Genomic DNA, 15576 nt, shown 5'->3' on the forward strand with positions numbered 1-15576 from the left:
TTTACTCTTTGCATGACAGTTTTTTCCTTATTAAATAAAACAGCAACTATCTGTCCATCAATTGTCTGGTTTCTCAAGAGTGTTTTACAGAGAGACACTTGGACAGATCTGAGGGAGGAGAAGGTGGTGGGTTTACATATCAGTTTTGGGAAAGTGCTCCCCCATGTAAAGGGCAACATGGAAGAAGGTGCAGAGATGTTGTGGTCAAATCCTTTTTTCCCCCAAATTCATAGGGTGCCCCAAATGAATCTTTTACCATCGTAAAAATATACAGCAAGGAGGAATAAAATTGTCATCCCTGGTGGAATCCTGCAGTTTGCAAAGTCTGCTGAATAATGTAGAAATCTTTATTATAATACATTGCCTGTGCCTGAGCCATTTAAGAAGGATCAAGAAGGTGAAAACCTTGCTGTCCCTTTTACCATGCTGTCTTAAAACTTTCAAAACTATGATCCCAGTTTCCTTTCCTTTAGAATGAGAATAAGCACAAGTCCTTTAACCTTTCCTTATTTAGATTCTTCATCAAAAGTGTAGTTCTAAACAACACAATCATCTACGCTAGGATATCTAGTAGCAATACGGTTGTCCTTTGATATTGTTAAAAAATAATTCCATTCCATCCAGTGAGATGGGTCTAATTGCGTGTTAACTGTGACCTTCAAATCATTCTAATGCTACCTGGCAGAAAACAGCTATCCTGTAACCGGGCTGCAGACATGGTGTGGATTTACTGTGGATCAATATACTACACCCAGTCTTCCTCAAAATAGCTTTTACAATCGAAAAAGAGAGCAGGTACAGCTGTGAACGAGCATTTCAGCTGTGATTGAAAACAGCCAACGAGAATTCAGCTGCAGCTGGCCAATGACGGAACCTCCGGGTTGAAGGGTAAAACAGCCAATCCGAATCAGGGTTTCATTTGGCCGGTACGAGGAGATGTCATGCTGCGTTCCTGGCTGTGAGTGCCAATTGTGCTCGGCTGGTCTCGGGATCTCCTTTCAGTAGCAGCAAACCGTAACCCAGAATTGTGTGCACGGATCAGACAACTGCGGCAGCCCTAAAGTCTAGGAGCTACAGATTAGCAGCAGCCAGGAGCAGAAACACTGGCGCAAGGGGCATTGCAGAGAGGATCCGCTACCCCGTCTGTTGGGGGTATTGTTTTCTGCTATTGCTGGGGTCCTTTCAGTGGCAGTTCCACTAGTTGTATTTTCCTGGATTATTGTATTTTCTGGCTTCTGGTTGTATTTTCCTGGATTATTGTATGACTGAGGACTCGGTTCTTTCACCCCGCCGCCCCCGTAGCTCTTTGCGTGCAGATGCATTATAGAAAGTTGATTTGTAAAAAGTCTTTTAATGAAGAGAGAGGCTCCCGGAGAGCGGTTGAACAATGATTATGAAATTGTAGGTTTTATTTGCCTTTTTTTCTGTTAAGAATGGCGTGGATTTGTGAATGTGAAGGGTCTTGAAGTTTTTTGCCTTCTATCTTTTACGTGCCTTGGTGCAACTCAAGTAACTTACTAACATTTTCTTTTAAGTCATATAATACTTTGGCAGCCCTTTGATAGTTTGTGGTTCCCCCATAACAATCTGTACAGCAGGAAGTAAAGATGGAACCCTGGTATTAGAGAGAGGTACGATTTGCACGGTAAAACTTTGTGTGGTATGTGTCTGCCTAACAAACGTTTCTGTTTTACACTTGTCTTTTCAATATGGAACATACAAACAAGATCCTGTGGTTTTATAATGCTGACCTTGTTTAAAATGCTAGGTAAGAATGATGTTAAAACAAAGGTAACCCAGCCTTATTTGTAGCTTCACAGCTCAGTTTGTAAAGTAGCCAATGGCTTTTTTTTTCTCTTGAAGCAGAGATTAGAGGTTTTTCTGGAATTGTAGTTTACTTTTCCAGTCATCTAAGTATACTTATTGACTTCTTCACAGATCTTTAGTTTTTGTGGTTCTGACATGGCATGTCCTGGGTAAGGCCAGCCAATGATGCTCTCAGCACCTTTCAGGATGGGGTCCCCAGTGAGAAATGTAAGCAATGTGAAGAAAGACCTGACTGGCTGAAAGAAGAATGACTCCCTCCCCCCCACTCTATTGTGAGGTGTTTATCTACTGCTTCTATTAAGATCTCCTTATTCCCTCTCCCTTCCCCCCCCCCAGTAATTTCAGATGTCTACTAGGAAATTGGAGTTTTCAGGAAAGGGAAGAGAAAGGGAAAGTCTTATTGTTTCTGCTTGTCCTGATTTTTATACCAAGTAGCTTACAGTATGTTTACAGAAACAAAAAATCCACCACCTGGATTCTTTTGAGGTCTGAAAGAACTTCCCCTAAAGGCCTTTTATCCACCATTGGGTGGATAAAAATGGATTTCTTCCCCTCTACAAATCAGATTTTAAAAAATTTAAATGTTTTCAAATAAACCTATTTAAAATTAAATTTGAAATAAACCATGTTAAAACTAAACTTACTGAAATTATTTAAATAAAACATTCAAGCAGTAGATGTTTGCTGCTGAAGTTTTAAAGAAACACCACTGAACTGCTGGATGTTCATTCAACTAGCTCATTTCAACTTTGAATGAACTAGTTACTGAAAAAAGCAGAAAAGCTTATTGTGCAGAAGGATGAGCTCTATTAGTTCTAAAATCTTGAAGTAGATATCCAGAAACAATTCATTATCTCACACACCTTATCTCTTTTTTAAATAATCAGTTAGCTTTAAATGCAAAACATGTTTTGATAAACTTACTCCCTCCCCCCTTATGTATCCAGCACATTTAAGGTAGCTATATTCAGCTGATAATACTTTTAAAAGCTGGTTTAGGTAAAAAAAAAATTAACCATAATCTAGTAAATAAGAAAAGCATCATTCATCATTTTCCAACATAAAAATGTAAACATTAAGAATCTGAATAAATGCATGTTAAACTATATAATTTCTTACACTAAAGCTATAAATAATTTACCCATCCTTCTGGTTAAGAAGTGCCAAATTTAGTGTGACAACAATATTTCGTAGCAAATCAACATGTTTTAATGTTGATCAGCTTTTCTTTAGGAAAACAAAAAGAACAAATGCAAAACAAGATTAAAATCACAGATTTAAATCAAAGTTTCCTGCTTGATGATTTAAATCATGATTGAAATCAGTAATTTAAATAAGTCTACTCTGACTGTTAGGGAGATTTTTTGTTCCTCCTTCTGAAATATCTGGTACTGGTCTCTGTCGGACACAGGGTACCAGATTAGACAGACCATTGATTTGCTTAATGTTGTAATTCTTGTGGTTCCTAAATTTAATTTGGGTGTAGGATGTTGGATTGCTGTTACAGTTCTTGTATCATAACCGAAGAATATTATATAACTATGCATTTTCTTCATAATAACCAAAGAATGTCATATAACTATGCATTTTCTTCATAATATGGCTGTTGTTCCATAGGACAACTTACGAGAGGTAATGACCCTATTCATAGTATGAAGAAAGAGAGAAAATCAAGTTTTACCAGAGGTGACAACAAACAAGAACAAAGAGGATATTTAGCATGTACTTGGGTATGCATGGAGCTGTCTTGTATATGTGGAAGCTATTTTCTTGCTCGTAATCTATCCATATGTAGTTGAATGAACAGAAAATGTGCATTTGCAGGTTATTGTATTGTGGCTGTTTGAGTGTTTTCTATCATCTAATGAGTGAGCAGTTGCTGCATTTTGAGGTTTTTGCCTTTGCATTATTTCCTGCACTTCTCTGAAGCACATAGCAAAGTTGACCCATTACTGTTAACATATTAAATGACATTGAAAAAGTGTAGTCCTTTTCAAGACAGCAAACAGGCATCAGTCTGGGACAAGATAATGTTTCTAAATATTGGTAACATTGACAAATCCATGTTTGAAAAGAGGTAACTTCATGATCAGGTGTAGGCTTTCTTGAGAAAGTAAGATGCTTTTGGCATGTTGCCAACGTTAATTTTCTTTAAGGCAGGGACTTATTGAGAGGCTGCCTGGCCCACTGGTTTTAGAGCATTCGTAGTAGGAAGAGCTGAATTCTGTCCTGATTCTGTCATTGACTTTCTGCTGACTTTGGGCAAGTCACTGACCCTTTCAAAAAGGTGACTTACTTTTTAGTTGTCCATCGTATGGCCTGGTGTTCAGAAGTACTGATTACTCAGAATTCCAATAAAATCCTGCCAAAACATCTGAAAAATGGCTACAGGCATGTCAGACCGAGCCATAGAGGATTCCAAAATTAGTGTATACATTTGAAATGCCTCTGTTTCTCCATCTGGGTAATGGTGCTGACGTGCCTTTTTTCAAAATATTTAGATCTCTATAGATAAAAAGTTTAATGTAAGTGCTAAGTATTACCATTATTTGTTGTCTCCTAATACTTAAGAGCATAGGAAAGCAAATAATGAAATGTCCAGTTCTCATCTTTAAAAGAAAGTGTGCTTGATTTTTTTGTAGCTTTCCCATTAATATTGATTCAAATTTCCATTAATAAGTATTTAGAGAAACACTGTCACTTGTGTTCCTGTTCCAGTTAATACAATCTAAGTGGCTATCTCTTAAAAGCAGGTGCATCCGGCATGTTTTGCTGTCTCCTAAGTGAAATTCAGGGAGAGGCTGCACATGGAGGACTAGGCATTTTGCTCTAAGGTTAACCTAGCAGCCCTCCTCTCCTGTAGGACTGCAGTCCCTTCTTTTGCTATTTCTTGCAGGCACTTGCCCCAGAAAGAGAGTATTTTTCTGCAAATGATTGTAGAGGAGATGCTATTTTGAAAGTACTGGCATTTCTTCTTCTAAACAGAAGGAAAGTGCTCTTCCCCCCCCCCCCCCCCCCGATATCCAGGAAAAGGTCCACTCTCAGGCCTTTTTGGATTTTCCTTTACTGTTGTTAGTCTTGCATGCTGCCAGATCTCTCTGTCAGGATGGAGAATCCATTTGTTTTGGATTAGGGTTAAGACAGTTTGAAAAAGTAATCTCTAGAAGGAAAGACTTTTTGTGTCACCGAGACTTTGAAATCTCCTGAATTCCCCTTTAAAAACACTGTCGCCCCCAGAGATCTGTTCCTCCTTACTGCAAACCTCTAGTAGATTTCCTTGAGGGTGTGGTAAATTCATTTAATCTGTTAGGCTTTCACACAGCGAAATTAATTGAAGTCAGTAAATCATATTGAATTTAGAGTCCTATTAAATTCTGGTGACTGTGCCAGAAAGCAGTCTCGTTTGCCGTAGTGTGTTCTGGGATGATTTGAATGTGAATATATTGGGCTGCTCTCCCTTCCCATCTCAGTGCCTCCTATACATCATTATTAGTTTATTAGTAGTAGTAATAGAATATGTTACGCTTCGAGGGTGAGCTGTACCTTTGACCCCCTCAGTCTCTCCATAGACACCGCTTCCAAATGACAGGCCAAGGCCTATACTTCTGGAATCTCACATTCCAGCCCACTGCTAGACAGGGTTCCCTGGTCACAGCATCCCAATTCACTAACCATGTGTCCTCAGCAGGGCCAGCTCGGTTTTGGCCCCTGCTACAGACTTTTTTGGGAGCCTGTGGCCAGTATGAAAATGAAGTGACAGAATAGCCTTTTCAAAACAAAGTACCCACTTGCATGATGAAAAAGACGGTTACTCACCTTTGTAACTGTTGTTCTTCGAGATGTGTTGCTCATATCCATTCCAGTTAGGTGTGCGCGTGCCGCATGCACGTTCGTTGGAAGATTTTTACCCTAGCAACACTCGGTGGGTCGGCAGGGTGCCCCCTGGAGTGGCGCCGCTATGGTGCCGGATATATACCCCTGTCGACCCAGCCGCCCTTCAGTTCCTTCTTTCTTGCCGGCTACTCTGACAGAGGGGAAGGAGGGCGGGTGTGGAATGGATATGAGCAAACACATCTCGAAGAACAACAGTTACAAAGGTGAGTAACCGTCTTTTCTTCTTCGAGTGGCTTGCTCATATCCATTCCAGTTAGGTGATTCCAAGCCTTATGTAGGCGGTGGGGTCGGAGTGAAATATGGCAGAATGTAAAACTGCTGAGCAAGGCTGCAGTATCTCTTGACTGTTGAACCAGAGCATAATGCGAAGCAAGGGTATGGACCGAGGACCATGGAGCTGCGCGATAGATCTCGTGGGTAGGTACACGAGTCAGCAAGGCGGCAGATGAAGCCTGAGCCCTGGTAGAATGCATGGTGATGTGGCTTGGGAAATGTGAGCCAAATCATAACAAGTGCGGTGCACGTTATCACCCAAGATGAGATCCCTGAGAGGAAACAGGTAGGCCTTTCCTTCGGTCTGCTACTGCGACCGAGAGTTGGGGCGTGTTACAAAATGGTTTTGTCCGCTCAACATAAATGCGAGCGCTCTACAGACGTCCAGGGAGTGCAATTGTTGTCCCCATCGCGTTTGAGTGTGGTTAACATGAAGGCCGAAACCACCTTAGGGAGGAAAGCCGGTGTGGTTCGTAACTGCACCTTGTCTTTGTGAACAATAATGTATGGCGATGGAACCACCATAAGAGCCCTGAGCTCGAAGACTCGTCTGGCCGATGTAATGGCTACGAGGAAAGCTGTCTTCAAGACAGGTATAGCAGCGAGCAGGTCGCTAACGGGTCGAATGGAGGAGACATAAGTCTGGTTACCCAGGTTGAGGTCCCAGGTTGGGGGCTGGGCGGCGTACCTAAGGGTGTATGCGCTGCAAGCCCTTGAGGAAACCTCGAAACCATAAATAAAGAGTGTGAGAACACAGACGACCACCTTAGCCTGGATGGAAGGTAGAGATGGCTGCCAAGTGTACCCTTGGCGATGACACCGCTAGGCCCCCTGCTGTTGCAGTCCAGAGGGTAGTCAAAATAGAGGGGATCGAGACCTCAGCAGGAGTAAGATTTAAGCGTGTTCGCACCTGTAGGAGAAAACGCTTCCACCTGGCCAGGTACGTTGACCAGGTGGAAGGCTTCCTGCTACCCTGATAGTCACGTAGCAGCCACACCATGAGGTGAAGAGACTGCAGGTCCGGGCGGCGAAGTCTGCCGCAAGTCCTGAGGTATGAGGTCTGGGTGGAGTGGCAGGGTAATTGGGTAGGCTATTGACAGGCCGAGCAACGTGGCGTATCAGTGCTGCCTGGACCAGCTGGAGTGATCATGATGATGCGCGCCCTGCCCCTGCGAAGTTGAGCAGGACCCAATGAGCCGGGGGAATTTGGTGGGAAGGCATAAAGGTGTTGGCCCTTCCACGGCATGAGGACAGCGTCCGAGATCGGTCCCGGGGAGAGACCTTGGAAGGAGCAGAACCTCGGACATTTCCTGTTCTCGCGGTAAGCGAACAGGTCCATATGTGGGGAAAAATCCCCACTTCTGGCAACAGAATGCATCACATCAGGCAGGGCGAGCACTCATGAGACAGGAAAGACCTGCTGAGTCGAAGCGCCAAGGAGAAAGGATGCTACCAGAATTTATCGAGTGGGCTATGCAAAAGTCCCAGAGATGGATGGCCTCCTGACAAAAAGGAGGAGGACCATGTCCCTCCCAGGTTGTTTATGTAGTACATGGCCGTTTGTGCTGGCTGTAAACACTGAGACGCCACGGCCTCGCAGCTGCTGCTGGACCCCCTGGCACGCCAGGCAGACTGCTCTCATTTTTGGACATTGATGTGGAACGCCAGCTCCTGAGAAGACCAAAGGTCTTAAGCTCGAAGGTTACTGAGGTGAGCACCTGAGCTGAGAGATGACGCATCCGTCGTCATCAGGGACAGTGAGGCTGGGGCGGATAGAGCGGCATCCCTGCCCACACCAGGGAGGGAGTTAGCCACATTCTAGGGAGCCTAGGGTGCTCGAGGGAATGGTGACTATCGTGACCATTGGGCCCCTGTCCGGGCGGTACGCTGATTTGAGCCAAACTTGGAGATGACAGAGGCAGAGCTTAGCGTGTTTGGTTACAAACTAGCAGGCAGCCATGGGACCCGGGAGACCGAGACAAGTGCGAGCCGAGGTCCCGTGGGAAAGTTTGCAGACCTCGGATGATCGGTGCCATCGCCTGAAACCGTGGCTGTGGTAAGCAGGATCCGGCTAGCTCGGAGTCCAGGATAGCCCCTAGGAAGTCTAACCTCTGCGTGGGAACCAGAGTGGATGTTTCCATAGTGATCATCAGGCCTAGACATGTGAATAGGTCCTTGACGATGCCACACGCTGAGTGACTTGTGTCTTGGAGTCTCCTCAGATAAGCCAATCGTCCAGATACGGAAAACGCATATCCGACGTCGGCGGAGGTGGGTGGCGACTACGGCCACACACTTGGTTAATGCCTGTGGGCTGTAGAAAGGCCAAACAGCAGGACCGTAAACTGGAAGTACCAATGGTTGGCTAGAAAGTGGAGGTATCTCCTGTGCGGAGGGGAGATGGCAATGTGAAAGTACGCGTCCTTCATATCGAGGCGGCATACCAGTCTCCAGGATCTAAGGACAAGGATAATGGTTCCCAGGGATACCATGCGGAACTTCAACCTTATCATAAAATCTGGTTGAGTCCTCGTAGGTCTAGGATAGGTCTGAGACCTCCATACGAGTCGGGGATTAGGGAATAAGGGGAGTAATGCCCCCTTCGTCCATCGGCGTCTGCACCTCTTGTAAGAGGAATTGCGCCCGAGAGGAGTCCCTGAAGAGGGACAGGGTTGGAACAAATTGGAGGTGGTACCCATACTCCACCATGTGTAGGGAACAGCGAACTGAAGTTAACTGGGACCACGCCAAGAGGAAGTAGGAGTGGATCCCGCTTGTAACCAGTACGCCCCTCGGGCGCACCTTCGAAAGTTCGTCTTTGGTCCCGGTCGTGATTGCGAGGGGCCTCGATCTTGGCCCTCTAGGGGTCCTGACGGTCGTCTGCGACCACCTCAGCCGCGCTGTCTGCCAAAGTCCTATCTGTGGCTAGGCACAGAGTGTGGCGGTGTGGCTGGGGACGGAAAGGCCTGCAGTAGGTTGTCGGCGTATGCACGCCGAGAGAGAGCGCATTTAGGACCCTGTTGCCCTTCAGGCTTTGCAGCCTGGGGTTGATTTCACCGCAAAGAGGCCTTTACCAACAAATGGTAAGTCGTGAAAGGCCGGAGTTTGAAACCTGAAGCCATGAGATGCTCCTCATGGTAACGAGGCCTGGAGAGAAGCTCTGGCCGCCTTTTTTCCCTTCCCTCCAAGAGGGCAGTGAACTCTTGGCGGGAGTCTTGATGGAGAAGCTCCATAAATTTATTCCACCGTTATCCAGGTGTTATGATTATAGGGGCTAAGCAGGGCTTATTGATTTGCCACGCAGGGCTATAGGGCCCTTGCAGAATACACCTTGCGGCTGAGTAGGGTCATTCGCCTAGCCCCTTCGATTTCGGGGCTGGCGCCTGTGGCCATGCCCGTTCCTTTTCTTAACCAACTGAATGACTAGTGAGCAGGGAGGAGGATGGACAGACAAGTAGTCATATCCTCCATAGAGTATCGGCATTCGCCTGGATGGTCCGAATAAACGGGTAGGGCCCTCTAGTGGGGCAACCGCCGCGATAGAATGTCCATACTGGGTCCCCTACCTCCGGGACCTCCTGCAGCTGGAGGTCCGCATTGAGTGCTACCCTTCCATAGGAGGTCCTGATGGCTCTCAGTTGTTGGTGGGCACACCAGAATCGCGGTCCTGAGCCAAGAGCTGTCCGCGTGGGAAGACACTGATGCGTGTCCGGATGGCCATGGAGGTGCTGAAAACCATGGGCAGAGTCTCTGACTCTACCAGACTTGCCCAACTCAGCACCTGGGACCGGTACCGCAAGGCGCACTGGTACCTGGAACGAGATCCGGACCTGCGACCAGAGCGGTGCCGGGAGGTCGACCGAGATCTCGAGGTTGGGAGCGGCTACGGAGTCACAGTGCCTGTAGCCGGTGCTGGGAGCCAGAACGGTGCGAGATTATCGGGTCGGTGAACGGGACACCGACCTGTGCGGCGAGTGCGACCGGTGCCGAGGAGAACAGCATCGGGACTGCAAGTGGCGTCGGGAAGGGGAGCGCCGACGGAACTTGGAGCGTCTGCGGGACCGTGATCATGAATGGTGCTGCTCTGCTGCGCTGACAGAGGATGGTCGTATCAAGGAGGCTTGCCAAGAGACTGTATTACCCGCACCAGCGGTGCCAGGGGTTTTGGCAGCATCTACTCTGTCATGGCAATGAGATCCCTCGTCGTTGGAAATGTCTCCCGTCTCGGCGTGGAGTGGGAACAGTAAGCTCGACCACAACGTGCTACTGGGGAGCTGTCAGGCACCTGGATTCGACGGCCCTTGTGGGACCAGGATTCGACGGTGCCGCGGGGCGCAGTCAGCAGACGTTGTGGGACTGGGGATCGGGTGCCAGTGTCGGTGCCGGGCAGGTGTCGGTCTGGCGACTTTAGATGAGCTCTCTGGCTGCGGTGCAGTTTAGCACGGAGCAGCAGGAGCAGTAAGAGCTCAACCATGGCGCGTGCGGGGAGCGTCCAGGCACTGGATTCAACGGCCCTTGTGGTAGACCGGGATCGACGGTGCCGACAGTTGTCAGTGCCGCGGCAGGTGTCGGTGCCGGGCGATCCGACTTAAACGAGCTCTCTGGCTGCGGTGCAGTTGGCACAGAAGCAGCAGGAGCAGGGGAGCTCAACCACGGCGCGTGCCGGGGAGCTGGTCGGGCACTGGCAGGAGGCAACGTGCGGCATGGGTTTCCTCAACCTCTTGGAGAGAGGGAGCGGTGCCACGAGTCGACTTCGTGCAGTAGGAGTTGTGGCGGTGCCAGTGGGTTTGCCGGTGCCGAGGAGGCGCTTCTGTCGCCGAGTAGCCAGCGCTCAGTGCAGAAGGTGGAGGGAAAGAAAGTGCCGCTCATTTTTGTTCTCGGCTTAAACGCCTTGCAAATGGGGCACTTAGCTGTGAAAAACGCACAGGGTGCGATCCCCCGAGGCACCGTAAACAGGAGTCATGTGGGCCTCTCCTGTCCGCAACGGCCTGAGGAGCGGCCAAGCACGGACTAAGAACCAGTGAGCCAGGCATGGGCTCGCACCGGTTGCCGGCAAGGGGGCTCCTCCAGGACCCCGCTTATCTATTAAACGGTATGGCTTCCGAGCAAAGAAAAACAACATCAGTATGCCAGAAATAGTATATAAAAGGATTATAACTATAACCCAGCTACGAGTAGTTCGGGTAAGCTCGGAGGCCAAGTTCGTGCGCTCCCTTGCTCAACCCCAACATGGGCAGTAGCTTCAAAGCTATCGTCTGGGTCGGCAGGGGTATATAAATGGGTCTGCGGTCTTTTTTTTTAGTCTTTCCGTTCTGATTTCTCCAGCTTCGGCACAATCGTGAGCGGCAGAAAAGCCGATCTTTATAAACTTCGCTTTATAGGCATGGGCTCGGCACCGTTTCTTTCCCCCCCCCCCAATATCTAAAAACATCAAGGAGTCGTGGGGATCGCTCTGGTCATCGCTAACGGCAGGGGCAGGCCCAGCATCTATTTTACTATATAATGAGCCCCTGGCCAGTTAAACTGCGGGGGGGCGAAGCGGAGTCCTAAGCCCGCTACTATGTTAGCAAGATAAAACCTACGTATATAACGATAGCCCTATAATATAAGCTATTAACTATACTAATACTAGAAACAAGAACTACGAGTAGCTAGGGAAGCGGAGGTCAGCTAAGCTGCGCTCCACTGTTCCAACGACTGACACGGGCGGTAAGAAGGAACTGAAGGGCGGCTGGGTCGGCAGGGGTATATATCCGGCACCATAGCGGTGCCATTCCAGGGGGCGCCCTGCTGACCCAGAGTGTTGCTAGGGTAAAAATCTTCCGATGAACGTGCACACGGCGCGCGCACACCTAACTGGAATGGATATGAGCAAGCACTCGAAGAAGAATTAAAGGACACTTGCTGGACAAATTTCCTTTCCTTGTTTTTGGTTTTCAGGCCTATTCTAGCAAAGGTTAAATAAAATTCTGCTCTTGCTTACAGGTATGCTAACTTGCTTCAGTCCACTGGGACCATTCTCTTCTTCTAGCCCACAAACTAGTTTCAGCATTGAGTGGCTCAGAGCAATAATAAGTGCTCTCTTTGGGCCCCGGTAACTGGAAGTGCACGGTTGTCTGACTCAGATAGTAGAGTGTGTGTTGTAGCCCTTTCTTTGGTTTGCTGTGCCCATGTGGCAGCTTAGCTACAGGATGGTGTTAGGAAAAAATGTCATGATCTAGGCTGCAACCCAGTCCCACAATGTGATTTTATAACTCTCTTGTCCTATTCACACTATAAATAATAAAAACCATATTAGAAATATAATGTACAACTGTGGGCTGGTGCAGTTAGAGATTTGTGTAGAAGAGCGCTATGCCAAACTCAGTACTGGAGAGTAGCAAGCAAATAACTGGTTCACTTTATTTTACTAATTTTTATTTCTATAGAATCTGAAGAGCTCAATAATTTTATGATGAGTTTAGCTTTGGAGCAGCTCTGTGAGGAGAGAGGAAGTATGTTACTGAGGCAAAGAGATTTTAAGTGAAATTTTTCCTGAGGTCAGTTTTTCCTGTGGTAGAGCCAGAAACTGTGACTCTCAGCCCTCTATAGTCTTAATCACACACCTATTCTTCTTCAGAATTAATTTACAATTAGAAGATTGGGGGAAGGAGAGGTGTGATTTGAGTAGCCTGAGCTTGTGATAAAGACCAGGATGGATTTTCAGATTTCCTTTGTCTGGGAAAGCAACTTTGCCACTGTGATTCTTGTTTTTAGTTACAGGGCTCCAAGGCTTTCAAAATAATGGTAGTAATTTAATAGGAATTGGGATGTGACTTTTCATCTTGTAAATGAGCTGTACTTGATTATTGATGACTGGAACACTGGGCTTGTAAATATCTTTTTATTGTATATTGCTTCTGCAGGGATTCTGTACCAATGTGGAGACCATATGAACCTCTGATTGGACCCCACCATTTCCTGTTGTATGAAGGAGGGTGCTTTGCCCTTGGGGAACAACTTCTCGATGAGATCTGACTTGGGCACTATGAAGATCCTTCACTTGAAGAAGAGAGGCTGTTTTCTGCTGAAGCTTTTGTGTCTGGTTGTCTTGATGTTAATCTTTTGTGAATTCTTAGTTTATTATGTGGTGATATTACAGTGTCATTGGCCAGAAGTTAAAATAGAAGCTCTCAGGAGTAGCAGACAGTCTTCAGCTTCTGTCTTGAAGGCCATGTTTTTATCTGATACCCACCTGCTTGGTGAAATCAAAGGGCATTGGCTAGACAAATTAAGAAGGTAAGAACTGAATTTAAGGAACATAGTGTAACCAATTTTTTAAAGCTTTTCTTAGCATCCATGTATAAGCAGTACTAAATGTAGTGGCATTTGGGGCAAGTAGCCACTCCGACTTCTGAGTTGCTTATCTGAATTTTGGGGGAAGAGAATAATGGAGGGTTAGGGAATTAGACTGTGTCTAATCAGTGCAGGCTCTGGCAGACCCCGGTAGCTAGTATTGCTGTTGTATTGTGCTGCCATAAGCTTCTGAGTGCATTGTCTGGATCAGAGAATCCTCTTCAGTTTATAATAATATTTATAAATTATACAGTGCTGTACAAAAATGAAGTAGTTGATCTCCACAACAGCCCTGCTAGTCAGGAATAGTATCCCTGTCTGCAGGGTGGGGGAATTGATAGTAACTCGTCCAGTGTCACACTGAGGCCTGGTCTACAGTGGGGGGAGGTGTTGATGTACGATACGCAACTTCAGCTACGGGAATACCGTAGCTGAAGTCGAAGTATCCTATTCCGAATTACCTCCCGTCCTCACGGCGCAGGATTGACGTCCGTGGCTCTCCCATCGACTCCACTACTGCCGCTCGCTCCGGTGGAGTTCCGGAGTTGATGGGGAGCGCGTTCGGGGATCGATATATCGCGTCTAGTTGAGATGCGATATATCTATCCCCGATAAATCGATTGCTACTCGCCGATACGGCAGGTAGTCTGGACGTACCCAGAGCCAGGACTACAATCAAGCTCTCCCAACCCCATGCCTAATCCACTAAACCGCATTGCTTCCCTCTGGTAATCCATAGAGAAGCAGAACTTTGAAGAAAAGTATCCGTTTTTCCATGGCAGGAGCTATGTGACTGAGTGGCATCAAACTCAATCTCTACTGAACACTCTTCTCTTTTAATAACCATAACTGTACTTAAAGGAAGAATTGGGGAGAGTGAGTTCAAGCCCTGATAATAGACTTGGGTGAGTCAGATGGGAGTCTCCCTTGCTCCACCCTCCTGAGAGGGAGAAACAGTGAATGCTTTTAGATGTAGTGTCCCTTCCTATGTGAGCTTGCATTGTCCAGTTGTCCATTGCAGAAACTATCAGAAGCCTGCATCCCAAGAAACGGGAAAAAATTCATAGGCAGGAGTTGTAGACCAAGCTGGATGAGCACGCATCTTAGAGAGGTGATTTAAAAAAAAGAGAGCCTACAAAGAATGGAAGATGGGAGGGATCAGCAAGGAAAGCTACCTTATTGAGGTCAGAACATGTAGGGAAAAAGTGAGAGAGGCCAAAAGCCATGTAGAGTTGGACCTTGCAAAGGGAATTAAAACCAATAGTAAAAGGTTCTATAGCCATATAAATAAGACAAAAACAAAGAAAGAAGTGGGACCTAAAGCTTAACACTGAGGATGGAGTGGAGGTTAAGGATAATCTAGGTATGGCTAAACAAATACATTGACCCAGTCTTTAATGAGGTGCTTAGGTACAATGGTAGGATGACAAATAGGAATGAGGATATGGAGGTAGATATTACCACATCCGAGGCAGAAGCCGAACTCGCCAAACTCAAACAGCTTAATGGGACTAAATCGGGGGCCCAGATAATCTTCATCCAAGAATATTAAAGGAACTGGCACATGAAATTGCAAGCCCATTAGCAAGATTTTTAATGAATCTGTAAACTCAGGGTTGTACATGTATGACTGGAGAATTGCTAACATAGTTCCTATTTTTTTAAGAAAGGGGAAAAAAGTGATCCGGGTAACTATAGGCCTGTTAGTTTGACATCTGTAGTATGCAAGGTCTTGGAAAATTTTTTGAAGAGAAAGTAGTTAAGGACATTGAGGTCAATGGTAATTGGGACAAAATACAACATGGTTTTACAAAAGGTAGATCGTGCCAAACCAACCTGATCTCCTTCTTTGAGAAGGTAAAGATTTTTAGACAAAGGAAACGCAGTGGATCTAATTTACCTCGATTTCAGTAAGGCATTTGATACGGTTCCACATGGGGAATTATTAGCTTAAATTGGAAAAGATGGGGATCAATATGAAAATTGAAAGGTGGATAAGGAACTGGTTAAAGGGAGACTACAATGGGTCATACTGAAAGGTGAACTGTCAGGCTGGAGGGAGGTTACTAGTGGAGTTCCTCAGGGATCGGTTTTGGGACCAATCTTATTTAATCTTTTTATTACTGACCTTGGCACAAAAAGTGGGAATGTGCTAATAAAGTTTGCGGATGACACAAAGCTGGGAGGTATTGCCAATACAGAGAGGACAGGATATCATACAGGAAGATCTGGATGACCTTGTAAACT

General features: G+C 46.3%; 1 protein-coding gene across 5 annotated transcripts in view; it reads left to right on the forward strand.

The window, feature by feature from the left end:
• The first annotated feature begins 919 nt into the window (after positions 1-919).
• MPPE1 (metallophosphoesterase 1) overlaps positions 920-15576 on the forward strand; it is a 29167-nt gene continuing 14510 nt past the window's right edge. For 2 of the 5 annotated variants that reach the window (XM_032789424.2, XM_032789456.2), the window contains exons 1-3: positions 920-1152; positions 1433-1509; positions 12900-13272. In XM_032789424.2, the coding sequence (XP_032645315.1) occupies positions 12962-13272 (311 nt within the window). In that variant the 5' untranslated portion in view covers positions 920-1152; positions 1433-1509; positions 12900-12961. The remainder of the gene's footprint in view (positions 1153-1432; positions 1510-12899; positions 13273-15576) is intronic. The other 3 variants (XM_032789466.2, XM_032789441.2, XM_075062932.1) reach the window with 3 other exon arrangements.

The sequence above is a fragment of the Chelonoidis abingdonii genome, chromosome 2, assembly GCF_003597395.2.
Source record: "Chelonoidis abingdonii isolate Lonesome George chromosome 2, CheloAbing_2.0, whole genome shotgun sequence".
Taxonomy (NCBI): domain Eukaryota; kingdom Metazoa; phylum Chordata; order Testudines; family Testudinidae; genus Chelonoidis; species Chelonoidis abingdonii.